The sequence below is a fragment of the Tympanuchus pallidicinctus genome, unplaced genomic scaffold (assembly GCF_026119805.1).
Source record: "Tympanuchus pallidicinctus isolate F22 unplaced genomic scaffold, pur_lepc_1.0 scaffold3, whole genome shotgun sequence".
Classification (NCBI taxonomy): Eukaryota; Metazoa; Chordata; class Aves; order Galliformes; family Phasianidae; genus Tympanuchus; species Tympanuchus pallidicinctus.
The window spans coordinates 67478753-67496845 of record NW_026294747.1 but is presented as its reverse complement, the minus strand read 5'-3'; the positions used below and the strand labels follow the sequence as shown (position 1 = coordinate 67496845).

The window sequence follows — 18093 nt, the reverse complement described above, 5'->3', positions numbered from 1 at the left end:
CTTACAGGAGTTTGCCTGCAGGAAAGCTTCTCTAAAAAAGTCTCTTTCTACAGTAAGGGTGGTAAAGCACTGGCACAGGTTGCCCAGAGAGGTGTTGGATGCACCATCCCTGGAGACACTCAAGGTCAGACTGGATGGAGCTCTGAGCACCTGATGGAGCTCACTGCAGGGAGTTGGACAAGATGACCTTTAAGAGCTCTAAGTGTCCCTCCCAACTCGTTCTATGACTGTCTGCAAGATGCATTTTGTACATGTGCTGCTGAGCATCTACCCTGTGGTAGACAAAGCAGGAAGTATCAAAGCTGTCATACTCTTCCTAGCAGCTTATGTTCATCCTGCAGTTCTGCAGGGAGCTGCCTGCCAGCTCAGGCTTGTTGCTGTTATAGGGTCTGAGCCCAGCCATAAGAGTTGGCAGGGCTGCCTTTGCTGGGGATGTTTTTTTTCCTCCAGGGTTTAAAAGAGATGTATTGTCATCTCAGTATTCCTTTCCACATGTGCCTTACCGCCTCAGGATGCAGTGGATTTTGGCTGCTTTCCTTGGAAATTCAGTTTTTAGAAAAAAAAATTATGTTTGTGCATAAATGTGATGCTGCAGGCAGGTAAAGTCTGCTTCCTTCAGAAAGAAAGCAATAGCTGTGAGTTTGAACAAAACACAATAGATGTTTGACATAAATAATAAGGCAAGTATGCTTTAAAAAAAATAGCAATTGTAATTTTAGACTGTAAGGTTAAAGACATCTCCTCTAATTGCACAGCAACACCTGCACTGCACCGCCTCAGCCAGCTGCAGTGAGGGAATGGGCTCAGACCCATAAAACACCAGGCAGTGTTTCCACAGGCAGTGGTGCTCAGTTCTGATCACCGAGTGAGGCACACAAGCAGGACAGCCTGCTGCATTGAATTCCAGGGAGGTGGATTGAGATCTGCCTTCAAGAGCAAAGCTGCCTCAACCACCTTCTTAGAGCAATGCACTGTATGCTATTAAATCACAAACAAGTTGAAATGCTGGATCCTCAATCCCCGCAAAAATGTAATTAATTGGGTGGCTGCTGCGGCCCAGAGGGAGTGACTTTTTACCTGTGTCCCATGCATTCCACAGCAGACACAATTTCTAGAGGCTTGCGCGGATTTTCTCCCATGCCCAGCCTCCAAAACTTGACCAGCTTTACCACAGTTGTTTGTAAAGGTGCTGTTTATGGGGACACCTCAGCATTCTGCCTTCTGCATCACGCAGTCCACCAAAACACTTCTTCTAATTAGTATGGATTTTGGAAAGACTTCATACTTTTCCTTCTTTTGCATCTAAGACCCAATTGAGCAAAAATGTGCATTCTAAGTGGTTAAAGCTGCCAGTGGTCTGAATCAGGCTAAAAAAAGCATCTTACTTTGCTCATTTTTTTTTAGTTATCTCTTATTTGCAAACTATGTGCAAGCATAATCTGTGATTTTGAAACTGAGTCTCTCCAATCCCAGGATAACCTTTAACCACTCTGCCCCCAGAAGAGGAAGGCCAGAAAAACACCTCCCTGCTGGGAGAAGCAGACCTCCTCCCAAAAGTGTGTCAGTCTCACACCAAGCAAAAAATTCCACATTCAGCTCCAATTAAAAAAAAAGAAGAAATGTTCTTGTAATGCTCATTTGCTGCAGAACTCAAGACTTCCTTGCAGATGCCTTCTGGGAGAAAATTTTCCCAATGGGATCAGATCCAAAGAAAGAGAACAAATCAGTGGTAACAAATGCAATTAGGAAGCACTGTAACTGATGGGTCTGCTGAGCAGCTCGGGGCAAGCCCACCATAGAAAGTAAGCTGGCAGCCCTCATACAGGTAAACACAGTACTTACTATGAACTTAGGGAGTGCCTCACACATTTCAGGTCACTCCCCTGCTGGAATAAAGACAACATGAACAGCAGAACACTTCAGAAAATCAGTTTCATGTGTAGTTGTGGGGTGACAAAATAATCTGAGTGTTACACAAAGAAACATACACAAATTTGTAAGGCATTTGAATGGGAAGTGGAAACAAACCCTTAAAGAAGATACTCCCTTACTAAAAGACTACTATTATTCACGCCTAGAAAATCTGATCAGCACAAATAATAAGACTGGTAACTCCAATTTTAAAGCTGAGTAAAACAGGTTAAAGGAGCATAAAACTGTATAATCTGTACACCCAACATAACTGGGCAAAGTCAGATCCCCAAGTCTTTTTACTACAACAATTCACAGAATTAGCTGATCAATTCAACACTTTAAGAAAAAAGTGTTCCCAAACTGACTCATCAGTACTTGTGCCATCTAGTGGCTCACTCCTTCAGAAAAATGCACTAGCTGTGGTTAAGGCTGTTTAACATACAGTGGTCAGTCTCCTGAAAGCCTGAAATATGCACTGCTGAACACTACTGATGACCAGGAATACAACACAATAGAATCCAAACTCTTCTCCAGATACTTGTCTACACGAAGTACCCATACTCAAAGGGACTTGACAAAAAACCCACCACATTTTCCCTCTCTTCAGAAACACCTTGTATCGCCTTCAGTTACTCCAGTAACTAGTGTGCTGAGCACAGTTTCCATCGCAAAAATGGATACAAACTTCTCCTCATTCCCAATAACTAGGGTCTGAAAGACTGAACAAGCTTGGCAGCTACATGCAAACATAGTTTTTCTGCACGTTTTACTTGATAAACAGAACTACAGTTTGAATTTGGATTCTTTTGCTTGCAAAGCTCTGCTTGCAAGTTCTGCTCTGTCTTTTAACAAGCCAGTTTCTTCATCACTGTTTTGGACTTGTGCATTTTTCAGTAAGAAGTGGGTAAGGAACAATTTCAAGCCTTCCCGTAGCATTCCCAGTTTGGGATTGTCAGATATCCTGTAAAGATACAGATGAAAACATAATATTAGACTTCTACATTGCAGATAACAAACAAACAAACAACACCTCAGAACCAAAGCAAACACTGAATTTGAAATTCCTCGTGTTGTAGCACAATGGCTGAAACAACTTCCTCCTAACTTTATCTGACGTTGTGACTGCAATACAACTCACTTCCTGGAGTCAGTTGTAAATTATGGCTGTCTCCACTACAACCAAAATGTTGGAAGTCAATTTTAGATGGCTGTTTGCAGGTACGTTTAGAGTTCGTAGCAGATTAGGTGAAATGGAAGCATCGGGACAATATTTTAGTCCCTTCAAAATAACTGATGTCTTTTGAACACTGTGGAGAAGGACTATAAAGAATTCCCTGTCCCGTGTATAAAAATAAGATCTTCTACACAACGCTCATTAAAAAATAATAATAAAAACAAAACCTTGAAGCTTTCCCTCATTAGTGTGAGAAGAAAGAAAGTAATAAGGAAGAATTACTAAAGAAATCTACCAGCAAAGACTGAAACTCGGTGCACACAGATGGCAAAGCAATAAGGTATTCAGGGTCACAGAGCTCTGCTCATGAAAATCCTATGAAACATACATAATAAGGCTTTCAGATATTCGATGTAATACTTTTCACAGCTGCATGTATATCACAACCTGCACTAACAAACAAGTAATACCTGCTGCCCCCCACCTTCCAGCTTCCCCCAGGCAAGGTTGCTTTTCAAGAGTGGATGTCTGGCCTTTGAGAAAGGCAGTGTATAACTCCAAACAAAATAGGCACAGCTCTTATCCTTTTATAAATTACTACCAATGAAAGATTCTCTGATGACTTACCTCCCAAAAATATCATTAATGTCATCATCATCAATTCTGACTAACAGCGTGCTTAGTACTTGTCGCAAGAAACGGACTTTGGGTTTATCTAGATCACCAAATTCAATTACCTGGTTTAGAACAGACAAAATTCATTCAGCTCCAGTATTTCAAACAACTGAATCTTCTTCACAGTGAGCAGAACTCTTAGCAAACCTGCTGCTCCCATATACACCGAGTCTGAGGTTTGGCACAAAATTATCAGAGCACACTGCTTCCATAAAGCTCATCAAAAAGGAAGCAGTCAAGTTTCTAAGGAATAACTTGTCCAACAGTAACAGAGTACACATATATACATTTTCAATTAGATAAGTACTTCAGAAGTACCTAGAATAATCTAGAATATTGCCTGCTTACCACACTGCAATCACTCTTCTAAATAAATTCTACAGTCTTCTAATTCTGAAATCCAAGCACTCTGTATATTTCTTCCTGGTCTAATAAAAACCAACAGCAACTAAAATGCATGGCACAAAATCCAAAGCCTGCCAATGAAAGGGCTTCAGTTCCAAATGTTACAGATGTTCTACATATGGAATTCTATTGGGATTGTAATGGTTTGTTTACCCTGTACATATAGTGGGGATCCAGTAACACTGCCTCTGGCAACAGTCATGAGACTGAAATCACCTGTTCAAGGCAGCTTCTCAGTTTGGGAGAGCAGCAGCACTGGTTCCCTGGGTTACGTCAGTAAGAAGATGTAATCCCCCATGAATTAGGGACTGAAGGGCAGCACAAAACATGAGAACTGTGAGTTTGGTGCAGAAGCCATGCTGGCAAGGCAGTTACCCAAGCCTACTAGGCTCAATGGACTGAGTACCAGATAGAAAGATGTTTCTACATTGTGTTCTTCTGGATTTTTGTATGTCTTGGCCACCTCAGGCTCCCTTATCCCCAAAGGACAGCATTAGTGTAGGCAATGAAATTAATCTGCTGATTTTAGAACAACCTTTCATCTTCATGATAACTAACAGCTAGAGCACCATCTAGGTAACAGAGAATATACATTCTACACAGAACTTGTAAATGAGAGCACACAATTATTTTGAAGTATTTTAAAGTAAAATACACCAACCTTGAGAACTGAAAGTGGCAATGACTTTGTCCTTAGTAAGTGAACCAACAGTGATACCAAGTTAGAGATGGCACTGGCTGACAGGTTTCCCAAATCTCTGATTTTGTCCCAAATACTAAACTGAAATGTCACCTAAGTATTAAAAAAAAAAAAAAAAAAAGAAACAAAACAACCAAATCAACCAAATGACTGTTTAAGTGAGAAATAGCAAAATCTTTGGATCTTCTATTCTTTATGAGTCCTCTTTTCACCAGGAAATGTTTGGTCAGACTGTTCAATTCCTTTCTAAACGTGCAAAACAGAAGAATGCAAACCTTCTGCAGAAGAAATTTTGTTTTCTATTCAGAGCTGACTCAGAGTATACCTTACTGAATGCATCCATATTGGATCCATATGCATCCAATGCATATCCATACAGTGAGAATTTTTCCTCAGGATAATGAGAGCTCAACAGGCATGCATCTACTGTCAAATGCCTACTTCTGTCTCACTACAATAAAGCACTGAAAGTAGAAACTTCTTTACCTGAAATCGTCTTTCATATCCACAAAGTTTGCTAGCCAAAAATGCATAGAAGGGGTTATATGTCTTCTCCTGTAAGCAGCAATAAAGGACAACGTGAACAATTTCTCTCTCCTGCTGATCTTTCAACCCAAGCCTAAAATTTAGGCAAGAGAATGAAAATAATTTAGTAAGGGGAAAAAAAAGACACAGCAGTCAACATTTTTAATACCTTCAAAACAAAACAGCACAAAAAAACCCACAAACAAATCTAATTCAATTCTAGCTATTGGGAAGTTCTTGAATAGAATCAAACCCTTTAAACTGTAAGCTAAATCAGTATTTTGGTATGGCAACATGGAAGTTGCAGATTAGTGGTGTTAAAGAAGTGGCTGCAAAAGCAACACCAAAGTGGACAGAGGTGGAGTGATCCAAGTATAATTCCTTCCTGGGAAGGGAAAAGTAGCCCAACTCCCTGTTTGAAGCTTTCCACAAAGGAAAACAGAGATGACAGGTCATCATGGAGTCTGTCATTGTTTGCACCTTTGAAAGCAGAAATACTGCAGTAAGCACTGCAACTCAGCATACCACTACAGAGGATCACAGAATCATAGGGTTGGAAGGGACCTCAAGGATCATGAATCTCCAACCCCCTGCCACAGGCAGGGCCACTACATTTAATGCTAAACCAGGCTGCCCAGGGCCCCATCCAACCTGGCCCTGAACACCTCCAGGGACAGGGCATCCACAACCTCTCTGGGCAGCTGTTCCACCACCTCACCACTCTCATGGTAAAGAATTTCACCCTGACATCCAAAAGGGATAAAGTATTGGTACTGTAGTATCAATCTATCAAAACAAAAGCAAGAAAACAATATCAGTAAGAAGTTACACTGTCTGTCTCTTAACATCAAGGCCAAGGACGAATAGCCTTCCCACTTGAGCATTTGACCACTCTGAAAGAGGGCTGAGGTACTTTGGCAAGGAACAGCAACTAACTCACAATGCACCTGTTCTTGTGAATAATATGATTTAGCTTCCAGGCCTGTCAAACACTTGGCAGCATTAAAACCAATTAAAATGAAGAATGCTTAATATTATAATCTGAAAAAATGTCAAACAAAATTATTTTCATTGCTTCAAGCTCAAGTTTCTTATGGCATTAATATAACTCAATGTATTTTCTAACTAAGTTCGACCTCACTGGAACTTGCTCTGCAGTCTGTAGAGTACAGGCTGTCACAGTTTGAGTCTAACAGCCATTGGCTGTATGCTGCTCCAGACATCTGCCATTACATTTGATCATAGATATGTACCAGAAAAAAATACTGTCATTCACCCAAAGAATAGAATTTAAGGTTTTACAACTGAAAAATTTAGCATGATTTCTAGGTTGATTTCTAATAAGCAGTGAAAACTTAAGCCTGTTTTCCCAAAACAAAACAGCATTGTAACTGCTAGGTCTTGGATATCATTTATTTGCTCTCCTATCAGTGAAAGCGTGTCGCAGTTGGTTTTCAGATCAAAATATACAGGTTCTCAGCTACCTGGAACGTATCTAAGGGATGAAGTTACACTGCAGTCACTGATTTGGTACAGTTTCCTTTTCCTTATTCGTTATCACTTCTAACATGAATTAGGTATTTTGGAAATACTCAAGTTGCCCAACAGTTGTAACCAAGTAAAACAGCACTTTGAAATTTGGTTTTGTTCTTATCTTCACTTGTTCAGAGACCCAGCAGTACTTCTTCTTTTCAGACCTCGAACTCCTAAATACCTTCACTGCAAAGCTGTACGAATTCCAGAAGCCTGGTAATTTTCAACAAAGAAGCTGCAATCACCTCAACCATTAAATCGCTCAAGAGGTACAACACCCTCATGGACTTGCAAGTCTTCATCACTTTAAAAATTTCCCTCTATATATGGAATAACTACCTCTAAAGTAGATATTTTATCACCAACATAAGCCTGCCTCCAAGTAGGTTAGGTATCATCAGCTGAAGCTCACAACTATCATAGGCTCCAGATCAAATATAGCAACATGCAGTATCACCTTTTAGAAGTTGATACAGGTGATTACAGTAGATACAATCACATACTCATTATTCTGAATTGTAGAACACAGTACAACAGGATATCTAAGACTTCTACATCTCCTTCAATTATTTCGTGAAATGCAGAGCATTTTCAGTCTTCATGCCTATGAAATAGTTTAAGAAATAGCCTGTTCATCAGATTTAAGCAGCACTCATCACATGAGTATGTGATTTGGTAAGGATGTGCAGCCTTTCAGATAATGAAATGGATCAAGTCTCACTCCGGCTCCAGTCGTGTTCCCAGCACTCACATGTTGAGCCACTTCAGGGAGCTGTTCTGGCTACAAGCTAATGGCTTGCTTTTGTTGAAAGGAGAAAGAGAAGCAAGTTACAGCAGCCTGGATTTAAAATGGTTTAAATCACTATTTCACCACACCTCAAGTCTGCCAGATACCTAGCAGCAGATGAATCAACAAGTGCAATTAAAATACATCTTTATGTATTTCTCATGCTCTTCTTCAAGAGACTGACATCAAATATATGAATGTACATTTCCAAACACTCTGGAAAGCATGCTCATGTTGAAGTTAATTCCTTCAGTGACAATTCTGTGTACTTTGCCTTATACTCCGCCAGATGTGGGCAGATTTTAGAGTCATCCTCTATCTGCATTTGCTGCATAAAAATCATTATTGATGCACATCAGGCAATCTGCAGACGTAGTTCTTCTGACAAGCCTGTGTGTATACAGATTTGTATACTAGTTTAAATAGCACAGATGAGAGGCAAGGATCAATTTGCAAATTGAACTACCAGGCCTTGGCAAGAACTGCAGCAGCAGCAGCTAATTTCTTTTAATTGAACAAGGCCATATTAAGATATTGGAATGATTCCACCGCAGTCTTAAATCCAAGCTGTGTTTTGCAGAAGTGGCATTTAATCAAATATTAGTTGACTTTATTACAGAGTCTGTTTTGGTTTGGTTAGCAAATTAAATAATTGCATGCCATCCTGGTAAAACAATTCCTTTGAATTACAAGGCTGCAACAGGAAAGTTCAGACCTGATCTCCCCCTTACCAGTTACTAAAGACTTGCAACTAATACGCTGACAGACACAAAGAATAACTTAGTTTGAGCTTTTCTCTGATCAGTCTTCTAAAAAACTGTTTTCTAAGTGTTGTGGAAACTGGTCTTAACATGGTAAGTGACCCTGGAGCAAATCCAAAACTAATGAAGTCTCCAGGATGGAATATATTCTGCAGGAGGGGGGGCTCAGGTGCTAGAGCACTACTACAAGTATGGACAGAGATGTACAAAGTGGCAAGAGTAAGCCTGCAACAGACTGGGATCTGCTAGACTGGGATCCATATTTTTTCAATGGAAAAAACATTGAGTCTCTTTAAATCACACGATGATGTCTATCACAGTTCTGAACATGAATGCCAATAAGAGGAGCTTACTTCTCACTTACTTCTTTCTCCTGATTGCAGTTAGTTCTGCCCAACCCCTAATAGTCCTTACAGAATTGATTCCCCTCTCAACCTTTTATCCATCCTCATGTGCATTCCTAGTTACACACTTCTGTGATCACATTATTGATTACATGTTGTTAAGCCCAGACCAGCAATGTTAGTTTTCCTACCCAGCTAAACGTCACTTTAGTTTTAGTTCTGGGCTTTCCTCTGACTAAGTCAGTACTTACTTAAGTAACTTTTCAAAGGCATCCATGAAGTCTTCACTTGTCATCAGTACACAGAAAATACTTCTTCTGATATCAGTGTTCATCCTCTGCTTACGAGCAAGCTCCATTATCTTTGAACTCACCTGAAAGGGGAAAAAAAAAAAAAAAAAAAGCTTTAAGAGAATTATTTCTGTGCAGCCTCCAATAGGAGCATTAATGAAAATCTCCGGTAAACGGTAAAGCATGAATCCAAGGGTCCTGAACTTTTGTCCAATAGAGGTATAGGCGTCATCAGGAGCTTTTTCAACTATGGAAATCTACTTAATTGTGCCAATTACTTTTAAGAAGTGCTTCTCTAATGTATGGGACCATGCCATTACCATCTCAACAAATTACTTTTAGAACCAGCTTAGATATATGCCACCCATGGACAGACAACACTGCATAGAAGAATTCAAATAATCAAATTTACTCTAAGTGCCTTCTTCCATTCCATGTAACAAGTTACTTTTGCAATGCCACAGTTAAAATTGCACAGGATAAAAAGAGAAAAACTATAACAAAGTATGACAAGAATAATAGCTCTTACCAAGGTCGTGAGTCCAATACTTCGAAAATTTTAAGAGCAGAATTTACAATTCAGAAGTTTCACCTTACAGGAGTCCACAAAGTGGTTTCTGTAGGCTCCAAAATGAATTATTCACCTATCTCAAGAACATTCAGAAGAACACAGACAACAATTAGATTTATAACCAGTCCTGCTTGAACTTACCTTTCCAATATGCAATTTTTGCTGAGTCTTGCTGTCTGTGTTATTGATCATTGGTGCTCCACTCCAGGATGAGCCTATGATCCACCAGCGACCAACCTGATCTGCATTGAGGAGGGACTCCAGGGAGACACGGAGCTGTGTTTCTTTTCCAGAACTACTGCTGTGAATCTTCAAGAACAAAAACAGTGTTTTTGAAAACAATTTTAAGATACTTTATCTACTTAAAAATTATTTTTAAATAAATGTTATAAATAAATGGATGTTGTATTGAGGGACATGGTTTAGTAGGAGCTATTGGGAATAGGTGAACGGTTGGACTGGATGATCTTTTAGGTCTTTTCCAACCTTGGTGATTCTATGATTCTATGATTCTATTCTAAACACAGAAAAGTTGATCTCCAAAGGATCTTTAATTTAATTCCACCATCTGTTCTTCCAAACAGCAACCTGATGAAAATTTAACAATTTTCCTTTAGCTCTAGTTTCTTAAAGATGAAGCTGATCAATTTTGAACTGAAATCAAAACTGAATTGTTTTAGACACTATCCACAAGACTCCCAAATATGAAAATAAGGGAAAAAAAAAGCAACGCATTAAAGTTTTCAGAGCTTCCAGAATTATGGTCAACTTAGGAGCAGTATCTGTATCTATGCATTAAAAAAATCTTCAGAACTTGTTATGATGACTCATTCCTTCTACACAATCATTAAATGTTCAAAATCTCTGTCATGGACAGAGACGTGGACTTTGCCTCAACGCCTCTGATTAAGTATTACGTATTTTAGCAGATTCTTCTGCAGAAGGCTGATTGGCAGGAGACTGTTCAAGTACGAAAGCCATTTTTGACCACAAGAGTTGAAGATTGTTAAAAGGATTCCCAAAAATTTACTTTTATATAAAGACACATACACACACAATGTACATATATGTATTCAATAAACATAACTATCTCCTATACTACACATCACAGTTTATTGCACATCATCAAGCTGACATAAGCCAGAAGTAATCATCTGTAGTGTAAGAGCAGCTGTGCTCTATCTGTCAAGGAAGTTCTCACCAACGTTCTTTGCAATTTGCGGAGTTTTTCAACAGGTTGAGGGTCATAACCAGGAATCTTACGCATGTCATTATTCCTCAGTGCCAACATGGTCTCTAGCATAAAACGAACCTACAGGGAAAAGAAATAGTTGTGTGAGTTACATGCTGCAAGATTGTTTCGTAAAGAAGTAGAAAATGTGTTTTAAGAATACTGTTTTGTGGGAATAAGGAACTGATCTGGCAACGTACTTTGAAATTCAGATGGCATGGATACAAATACAGAGAAGGACGTTTACTTTAACTCCTATTGTATTCATCTGGATTCAAGCTTGAATTCAAAGTCTTAGCTGCTAAACACCAAACGTTTTGAAGTGTAAAAGTAAGATGAAACAGAAGAATTATCCACTGCATAATACACACAACAGCTCTAGTTTCACCAGTTGCTAGACAGATAAGGAGAAAGTAAATAACTAAATGCAATGATTGAGCTCCAAATGAAAACCTGGAGTGTAGCAGAAAGCATTTTGGTAAATTAACACATGTACCCAAATACTTGGCAAGGCTGATTCAGAAAAGAAAATCCATAATATACACATACCCTAGTCTGATCCTTAAGTTTCTTCTCTGCTGCGTTTGCTTTGTGCTGGGCTTCACTGATCAAGTCCTTCAAAGCCAGTGCATCATCTTTTCTCAAGGAAAAGCCCACGTTTTTCAGAAGAAACAAAATGAGTTCAATATCTTTTTCAGTGAAACTGCTAACAAGTTTCTTCAGAATATCAAAGATCAGCAGGCAATGAACTACATGAAAGTTATAAAGATGGGCGACCAAGGCAAGCAGATTTTCACATTCTTTCCCTTCAGCATCACTGCGACTGAGTTCATCAAATTTCTTCACCACAGCTTCCAAAAAGTGAGCGCCGACCTGGCAATAATTCCATGAAGGAAAACAATAGTCAGCATTTCAACACTGGTAGATTTCACAGACATCTGCAAACACTCATTTTGGGGACACTGACACTAATTTTAAAGAAATATTGTTGTTCCCGTCAACAAATATGGATGTACTATACAGATATCATTGTGTCACATTTTCTTAAAGCATATGTTACTTAACTCATACATGCCACACAGATGCCTTTTAAAGTCTATGCAAAAAGAAGCAAGTGCTCTGAAATTACAGTACACACACATCACAATTTGCTCACACAGTTTTCAAACACATCTTCTCTGCTGCCGGACTGGCACACTGTTACTGCTAACCATTCATCCAGTAAAAGCTGCACATTCAAAACCACATCCATCATAGTTTAGCATTCCAAACCAAAGTATTTAATAGGTGGTGAAGTAAAACAAACCCAAACATAACAAGTTTTCACTTGCAGTGCATGAGCTTATGCTGATTTTAAAGTGAGAATAAGACTCAGCCAGCTGTCAGAGGTAGAGCTGAAGAAAAAAACAACCCAGAATCTGTATTTAAGAGGAAAAAAAGAATGCTAAGGATTGGAATTAAAAAGCATACCAAAGCACAGTTAGGTAATTGACAGTAATGTTAGGTAAATAACAGTAATGAACACATTACTGCTAGGGTTCAAACATGACTCCCCTCAGCCCACTCCCCTCACCATTACTATTGTGTTAATATTTGCTAGTTGTTTGTTGTTTTTAACTTGTTCTATATGTAAGTCCTGGCAGTAGCACTGACTTGCATGCCAAACCTCCAGTAACTAAAGATTAAACTATCCAGCAATCCCACTGCACAAATGTGTACACCCAGTCACTACAATCTTAACTTTTGCACTGACCAAGCTAATCCAAAATGCAGCTGTGTTACATTTGTGCATAGTGCATACACTATTTTACTGAAAAAAACCAACCCTATGGCACTTCATAACATAGTTAAATGCTACAAACGTATTGAAGAGGAACTGTCAGGACACAGCTTGCAGTGGTGATAGAGCACCTGGTGAAGGGGTACAGCTGGCTCAAGGAGCACAGGTAAATTGTTTGCACCTGCACTCCCCACTTGACCAGAAGGGCAGGACGCAGGGCGGAGTTCCACTGGTTTCATATGAGGACCAGCCACTGAAAGGAGAGCATCTCTCGGACCTGGGCTGCCTCCTCAGGAGCGCTGCATAGCTAAAATGCCTCTTCACCAGCTGGGTGAGCTCTGTTCTTCTTTCTGTATATTAGCCTACCTGTGAAAGCTTTGCCTAGTATTGCTGAGAACCTGTCAGAAACAATTTTGCTTCTTCACAAACAGAACGCTTATCATCAAAGGTGCTGAGTAAGAGGGTCATTTCTACAGAAGATAGTCTGAATATCAGCTGCCTATCACACAGTATTCTAGTAAGTTTCATCTTCTGAGTGAATTACACTTCTCCTCTTAAAGTGGCATTATAATAGTATCATGCATTACTTGTATTAACAACAGCCTTCCAGGAAGCAGAGAAACAAAAAGTTTAAAGCAAGGCTGCGTAGGGAAGTTGGTGTAACTGCATCCATCTGGTATTTAATATGGTTTCAGAGATCAGTTATTATTTGGGTTAACAAATACATAATGAAGAACTTGCATCAACACAGTTTGTGCACTGGATGTAGGATGAGAATGTAATTAGATGGGAATACTCTACTGAAACACTTCAATTCTCTAATGAAAATGTCACTGAAATTAGTTCAAATACTTCCTTTGTAATTTCAGCTTCCTGACACTAAGCAAGACATGTTATGCCTCAATCATCCATTAACTTTAAAAATACAAAAAACCCCAACTTCTGAGAAAGCTGCCATAATTCCTTACGTTTTTGACATTCTGGAGTCCTTACACCTAGTTGTGATTTGCACAACCGGGCTTTAAGAGAACCAAAGGGATTCTCTCCACTGATGCAGAAGGACTCCTGTAACTGCAGTCATTCTTACCTGTATGCATACAGTGCACAAATGTTCTCCTAAGCATGTGAGAATATCTGTTCAACTACAGATTTTATTTAGTGACACACAATCAGAAACTAAAAGGCACTCAAAGTGGAATATGAATATGTTCCCTAACTTGTATCATTGAACAGTATCAGTCCCTGCCACAAGAATTACCTCAGTTCCTACTGTATGGTGAAGAACGCTGACCAAAAGGACATGTTCCATCATCAGTCTTGCAGGCATAGCAACTGCAGTAACACAAGCATTCATAAGGATACTTGTTAGAGTTTCATTCATGTCCTTTCTGCTGTTGGCCATGTAGAGCTCTTCCAGCTGTCCACTGATGGAGGACAAATTTGGCTCACTCAACCTGTTGAGAAACAAAATTCAGTGTTTGCTATTTTGTCTCTCTGCACGGTTCCACCATTCTCAAGGTATCTAACTTGCAACCTGTTTTATAAGCCCAGCTAGCTCCTCTAAAATGAGCAAGAAGATGAATGTAATGGACCTCTTCTATTTTGCTGTGTTCACTAAACTAAAACCCCCAAGTTTGTTTTATTCAATTTTAACATGGCATACTGGTGGGGGAATAGTAGGGATCTCCCATTGCAAGATTGTTGTTGTTGTTTTAAACAGATGTAATGAAATTGACAGTTGGAGAATTATAGCTAGCACTTGTGGGCAGCAGCTGTGTGGAATTCAGCCCAATTTTAAATTTATTTTCCAGGTCTTTCAACTTCTATAACTACCAACTTTGAAAAATTTCTATCAACAAAGATAATTATTATTAAGGATAGCAGACACAGCTGCCAACTTAAAAACACTTTGCAAAGACAAAAGTTCACATCCATGCCACTTTTCTTTGAATGATGAGCACTGTCACATAGAATCAGAAAGATTAATGACTTGTCCTTATTCCATTACCTATTAATGAGACCATTCACCATTTTCTTTAGTCTTTCCAATTCTTCTTTCTTCTTGCCATCGAAAGCCTCCTGAGCTTTTCTCACTTGAGGGGGAATGTACTTAGTAGCACTGTGATTTTGATCCTTATAAAGAAAACAATCAGCAGATGAAATTAGTATTTAGAACACTTGAATTTAAGTATACATTTCAATTTAATACTGATATATCAGATTTTCTGAGAAGCATACAGTAATGCCAAAGGAACAGCCTCATCAGGAAAAAAGCATGCAGCAAGTTACTGCTTATGATCAGCTTGAGAGAAGCAAAAGAACCTACCTCTCCCCTTCCCATGAAGTTTTAAGTAAATTACTTTTAATAAAATGGACATCTTAGGTTGCTAGTTTAACCAGACAGACAACAGAAACCCCCACATGTAAAAGCCTCAGCTGCACTGGTGTTCTCAGATTAATCCAGTGCTACGTGGCTGAATGGTGTTTGGCTTCCTCTTCTCCACTTGCACTACAAAGCTAAAAACAAGCAGAATATCTGGGATGCACAGGAAGAAGGAAGTCCAATTTCCAATGCGTATTCATTGTTTTATGGGCTTTTTATGATCATAGGGAAGTGCTTAATCTGGCTCTGGTATGGTGACACTATTGTTCCTTTTATTTGTTGGTTGTGTGTACACAAACACGGCTTTGTGTGTTAGGCTGCAATGTGCCAGCATGTGCCTTTAGACTTGGCAGAAGCTCAGAAGTCAACGCTGCTGCTGCACCCAGCATGGTTTTCACCATCTCGTCTCCACACTGGTCAGACATCAAACACCAGCGCTTTGCAGAGGTGACGTCAGATCTGCTTTGTGCGTACTGTGAAAAGCAAGTCTGCATAATTTCAAGCCAGCTCCCTACCTCCTGCTCTTCCTCCTCCGGGTCCGAGGCCTCGCTTCTGGCAGGCACCCCGCCGTCCTCGCGGGACGAGCTTTCACTGTCCCACATCCCTTCCCCATCTGACCCCTCGAAGTCGTCAGAGGCCTCCACCAGCTCCTCGGGGTCCTCCTCAGTCTTCTCAGGGTCCTCACCGCGCCCCCCCGGCTTCGGGTCCTCCTCCTCGTCGCTGCTCTGGCAGAGCCCTGCGAGGCTGGCGCCGGACCCCAGAGCACCCAGCACGTAGCCCAGCCCGTCCCGCAGGAAGCTCTGCGGCAGCTCCTCGGACGCGGCCTCCCCCTTCTTCCTGCGGCGCTTGCCGAGCCTCAGCTGCCGCTCCAGGCGCCGGATCTCCCTGTCCTCCTCCTCGTTGGCCTCCAGCAGCGCCCGTTTCCTCGACGAAGCGGCTGCGGACGGCCGCGGGGCCGCCACCGATGGCCGCGACGCTTTTGGGGCCGGTTTCTTCTTCTGTCGCGGCGGTTCCGGCTGCTTTTTCTCGGTGGCGGCGGACGAGGCCGGAGCCGTGGGGCGGGCAGCGGGAGCCGGCCGGGCCGCAGAGGCGGGGACGTCCCCCGTGTCTCCGCGTCGAAGGAGGCGGCGGCGGCTCCGCTTCAGCCTGCGCTTCTCCTTCCTCGCGTCCCGCCGGTTCTTTCCGCTCGGCCTCTCCGAACCTTTCAGCGGGTGCTGCGGCGGCGGCTGCGACGACGGCTGGTCCCCGGCCGCCTGCACGAATTCCCGCACCGCCAGCCGCAGCCTGTCCAGCTTCCCGTCGCCGCGGCGAGCGCGGCTCCCCGCCCGCTTCATCCTGACCCCAGCCACGCCGCGCCTGGGCGCCGCCATCTTGGGTAACAGCGGTGCTTCGCTTCCGCCTCTCGGGCGCCGTTTGGGGCTGCAGCGCCCCCTGCTGGGCCGGCGTGGGGCGGGAGCGGCGTGTGCTGGGGCGCGGGGCGGCCCGTTGGCAGCGCGTTCCAAAGTTGTTCAATCCGTGACGGTCACAGAACAGAAATCACAACATCGTGGGGGTTGAAAGGGACTTCTGGAGCTCATCTAGTCCAGCCCCCTGCTGCGGGTCGGTTACACAAGTGTTTATCATAGAATCATCTTAGCATCGTTTGAATTGGAAGGGACCTTTAAAGGCTATCCCTGCAATGAACAGGGACACCTGCAGCTCCATCAGGTGCTCAGAGCCCCGTGCAGCCTGACCTTGAGTGTCTCCAAGGATGGGGCATCCTCCATATCTCTGGGCAACCAGTGCCAGTGCTTCACTACCCTTATTGTTAAAAACTTCTTCCTTATGTCCAGTCTATATCTCTCATTTTATTTTGAAACCATTTCCCCCTTGTCCTGCCACCACAGACCTTGCCAAAGAGTCTGTCCCCTTCTTTCTTACAGCCCCTTTAGATGCTGACAGGCTGCTCTCAGGTCTCCCCTGAGCCTTCTCTCCTCCAGGCTGCACAGCCCAGCTCTCTCAGCCTTGTAGGAGAGGTGTTCCATCATTGGATCATTTGTTGCCCTCCTCTGGACACACTCCAGCAGGTCCATTTCTCTCCTGTGCTGAGGACTCCTCATCTGGAGGCAGTGCATCAGGTGAGGTCTCTCAGCTCAGAGCAGGGGGCAGGATCCCCTCCCTCTCCCTGCTGACCACGCTGCTTTGGATCAGCCCAGGATACAGTTGGCTTTCTAGGCTGCAAGCTCTGCTGGCCCGTGTCCAGCTTGCCATCTACCACCTCCCCAGGTCCTTTTCAGCAGGGCTGTACTCTATCCTTTTGTCCCCCAGCTTGTATTTTTTCCTAATATAAATCTGTTTGGTCCTTTCACTACAAAAGGGAAGCAAACAATTCCTCCCTCATAACCATAGTTCAAAGCCCTGCCACCAGCAAAGCAGGCAGGAGGTTCCTGTGGCCTCTCAACACATAGGATCCCAGAGTTCAGCATCCCCAGGCTCATCACGACCTTCCCCATTCCTTATTTAAAACTTTTTACCACACTGCTCTTTCTGAGCATGCCAAAGGGCAACTGACATCAGCAGCCAATGTCACTGGGGCACTTCCCTGATGGCAGTGGGATGTGATGATGCCACTCCTGGGGATTGGTGGCCCAAATCACAGGCAAAGTAGATGCAAACTTGTCTGTCATTTTTGTGATCAGAAGGAATTAGATGTCCTGTGTCACTTTGCTGCTGTCAGCAGGAAAACCAATTGGCGGCTTGATCTTATTTTTAGTCTCTTTTTTTCTTATGTAATCTGCTGGGTGTTTGCGTCTGGCCTCATGACTGTGTCCTCTCCTCTAGCCAACTTTGAAATCTAGTGCTGAGTTTCAGTTGTGTTTGACAGTTCCCAGCTCAGTTCTCCAAAACACAGACTTTCCCCAAATTTTATGATTTATCAGATTTTCCATTGTAGGGAGAAAAGTTTCTCAGCTAAACAAAACTTAGACAGTAATACACATCACAGAAAATCCAGGCAAAGAAAACCCTGCACACGTGACTGA

At 42.0% G+C, this 18093-nt stretch overlaps 1 protein-coding gene across 2 annotated transcripts; it reads right to left on the bottom strand.

Moving 5' to 3' along the window:
- Positions 1–1608: 1608 nt before the first annotated feature.
- Positions 1609–16464, bottom strand: NOM1 (nucleolar protein with MIF4G domain 1). 2 transcript variants are annotated; one of them, XM_052694888.1, is made up of 11 exons: positions 15589–16458; positions 14699–14823; positions 13949–14144; positions 11460–11783; positions 10881–10991; positions 9821–9988; positions 9070–9191; positions 5355–5487; positions 4830–4961; positions 3716–3825; positions 1609–2875 (listed from the first exon to the last, which is right to left on the bottom strand). In XM_052694888.1, exons 1-11 carry the CDS (start codon positions 16441–16443, stop codon positions 2698–2700), a joined length of 2454 nt encoding a protein of 817 aa, XP_052550848.1. In that variant the 5' UTR covers positions 16444–16458; the 3' UTR covers positions 1609–2697. The 2 variants fall into 2 exon arrangements, with proteins under 2 accessions (XP_052550848.1, XP_052550849.1); XM_052694889.1 differs by lacking the exons at positions 1609–2875; positions 3716–3825 and having other exon boundaries at positions 4838–4961; positions 5355–5423; positions 15589–16464.
- Positions 16465–18093: the final 1629 nt, after the last annotated feature.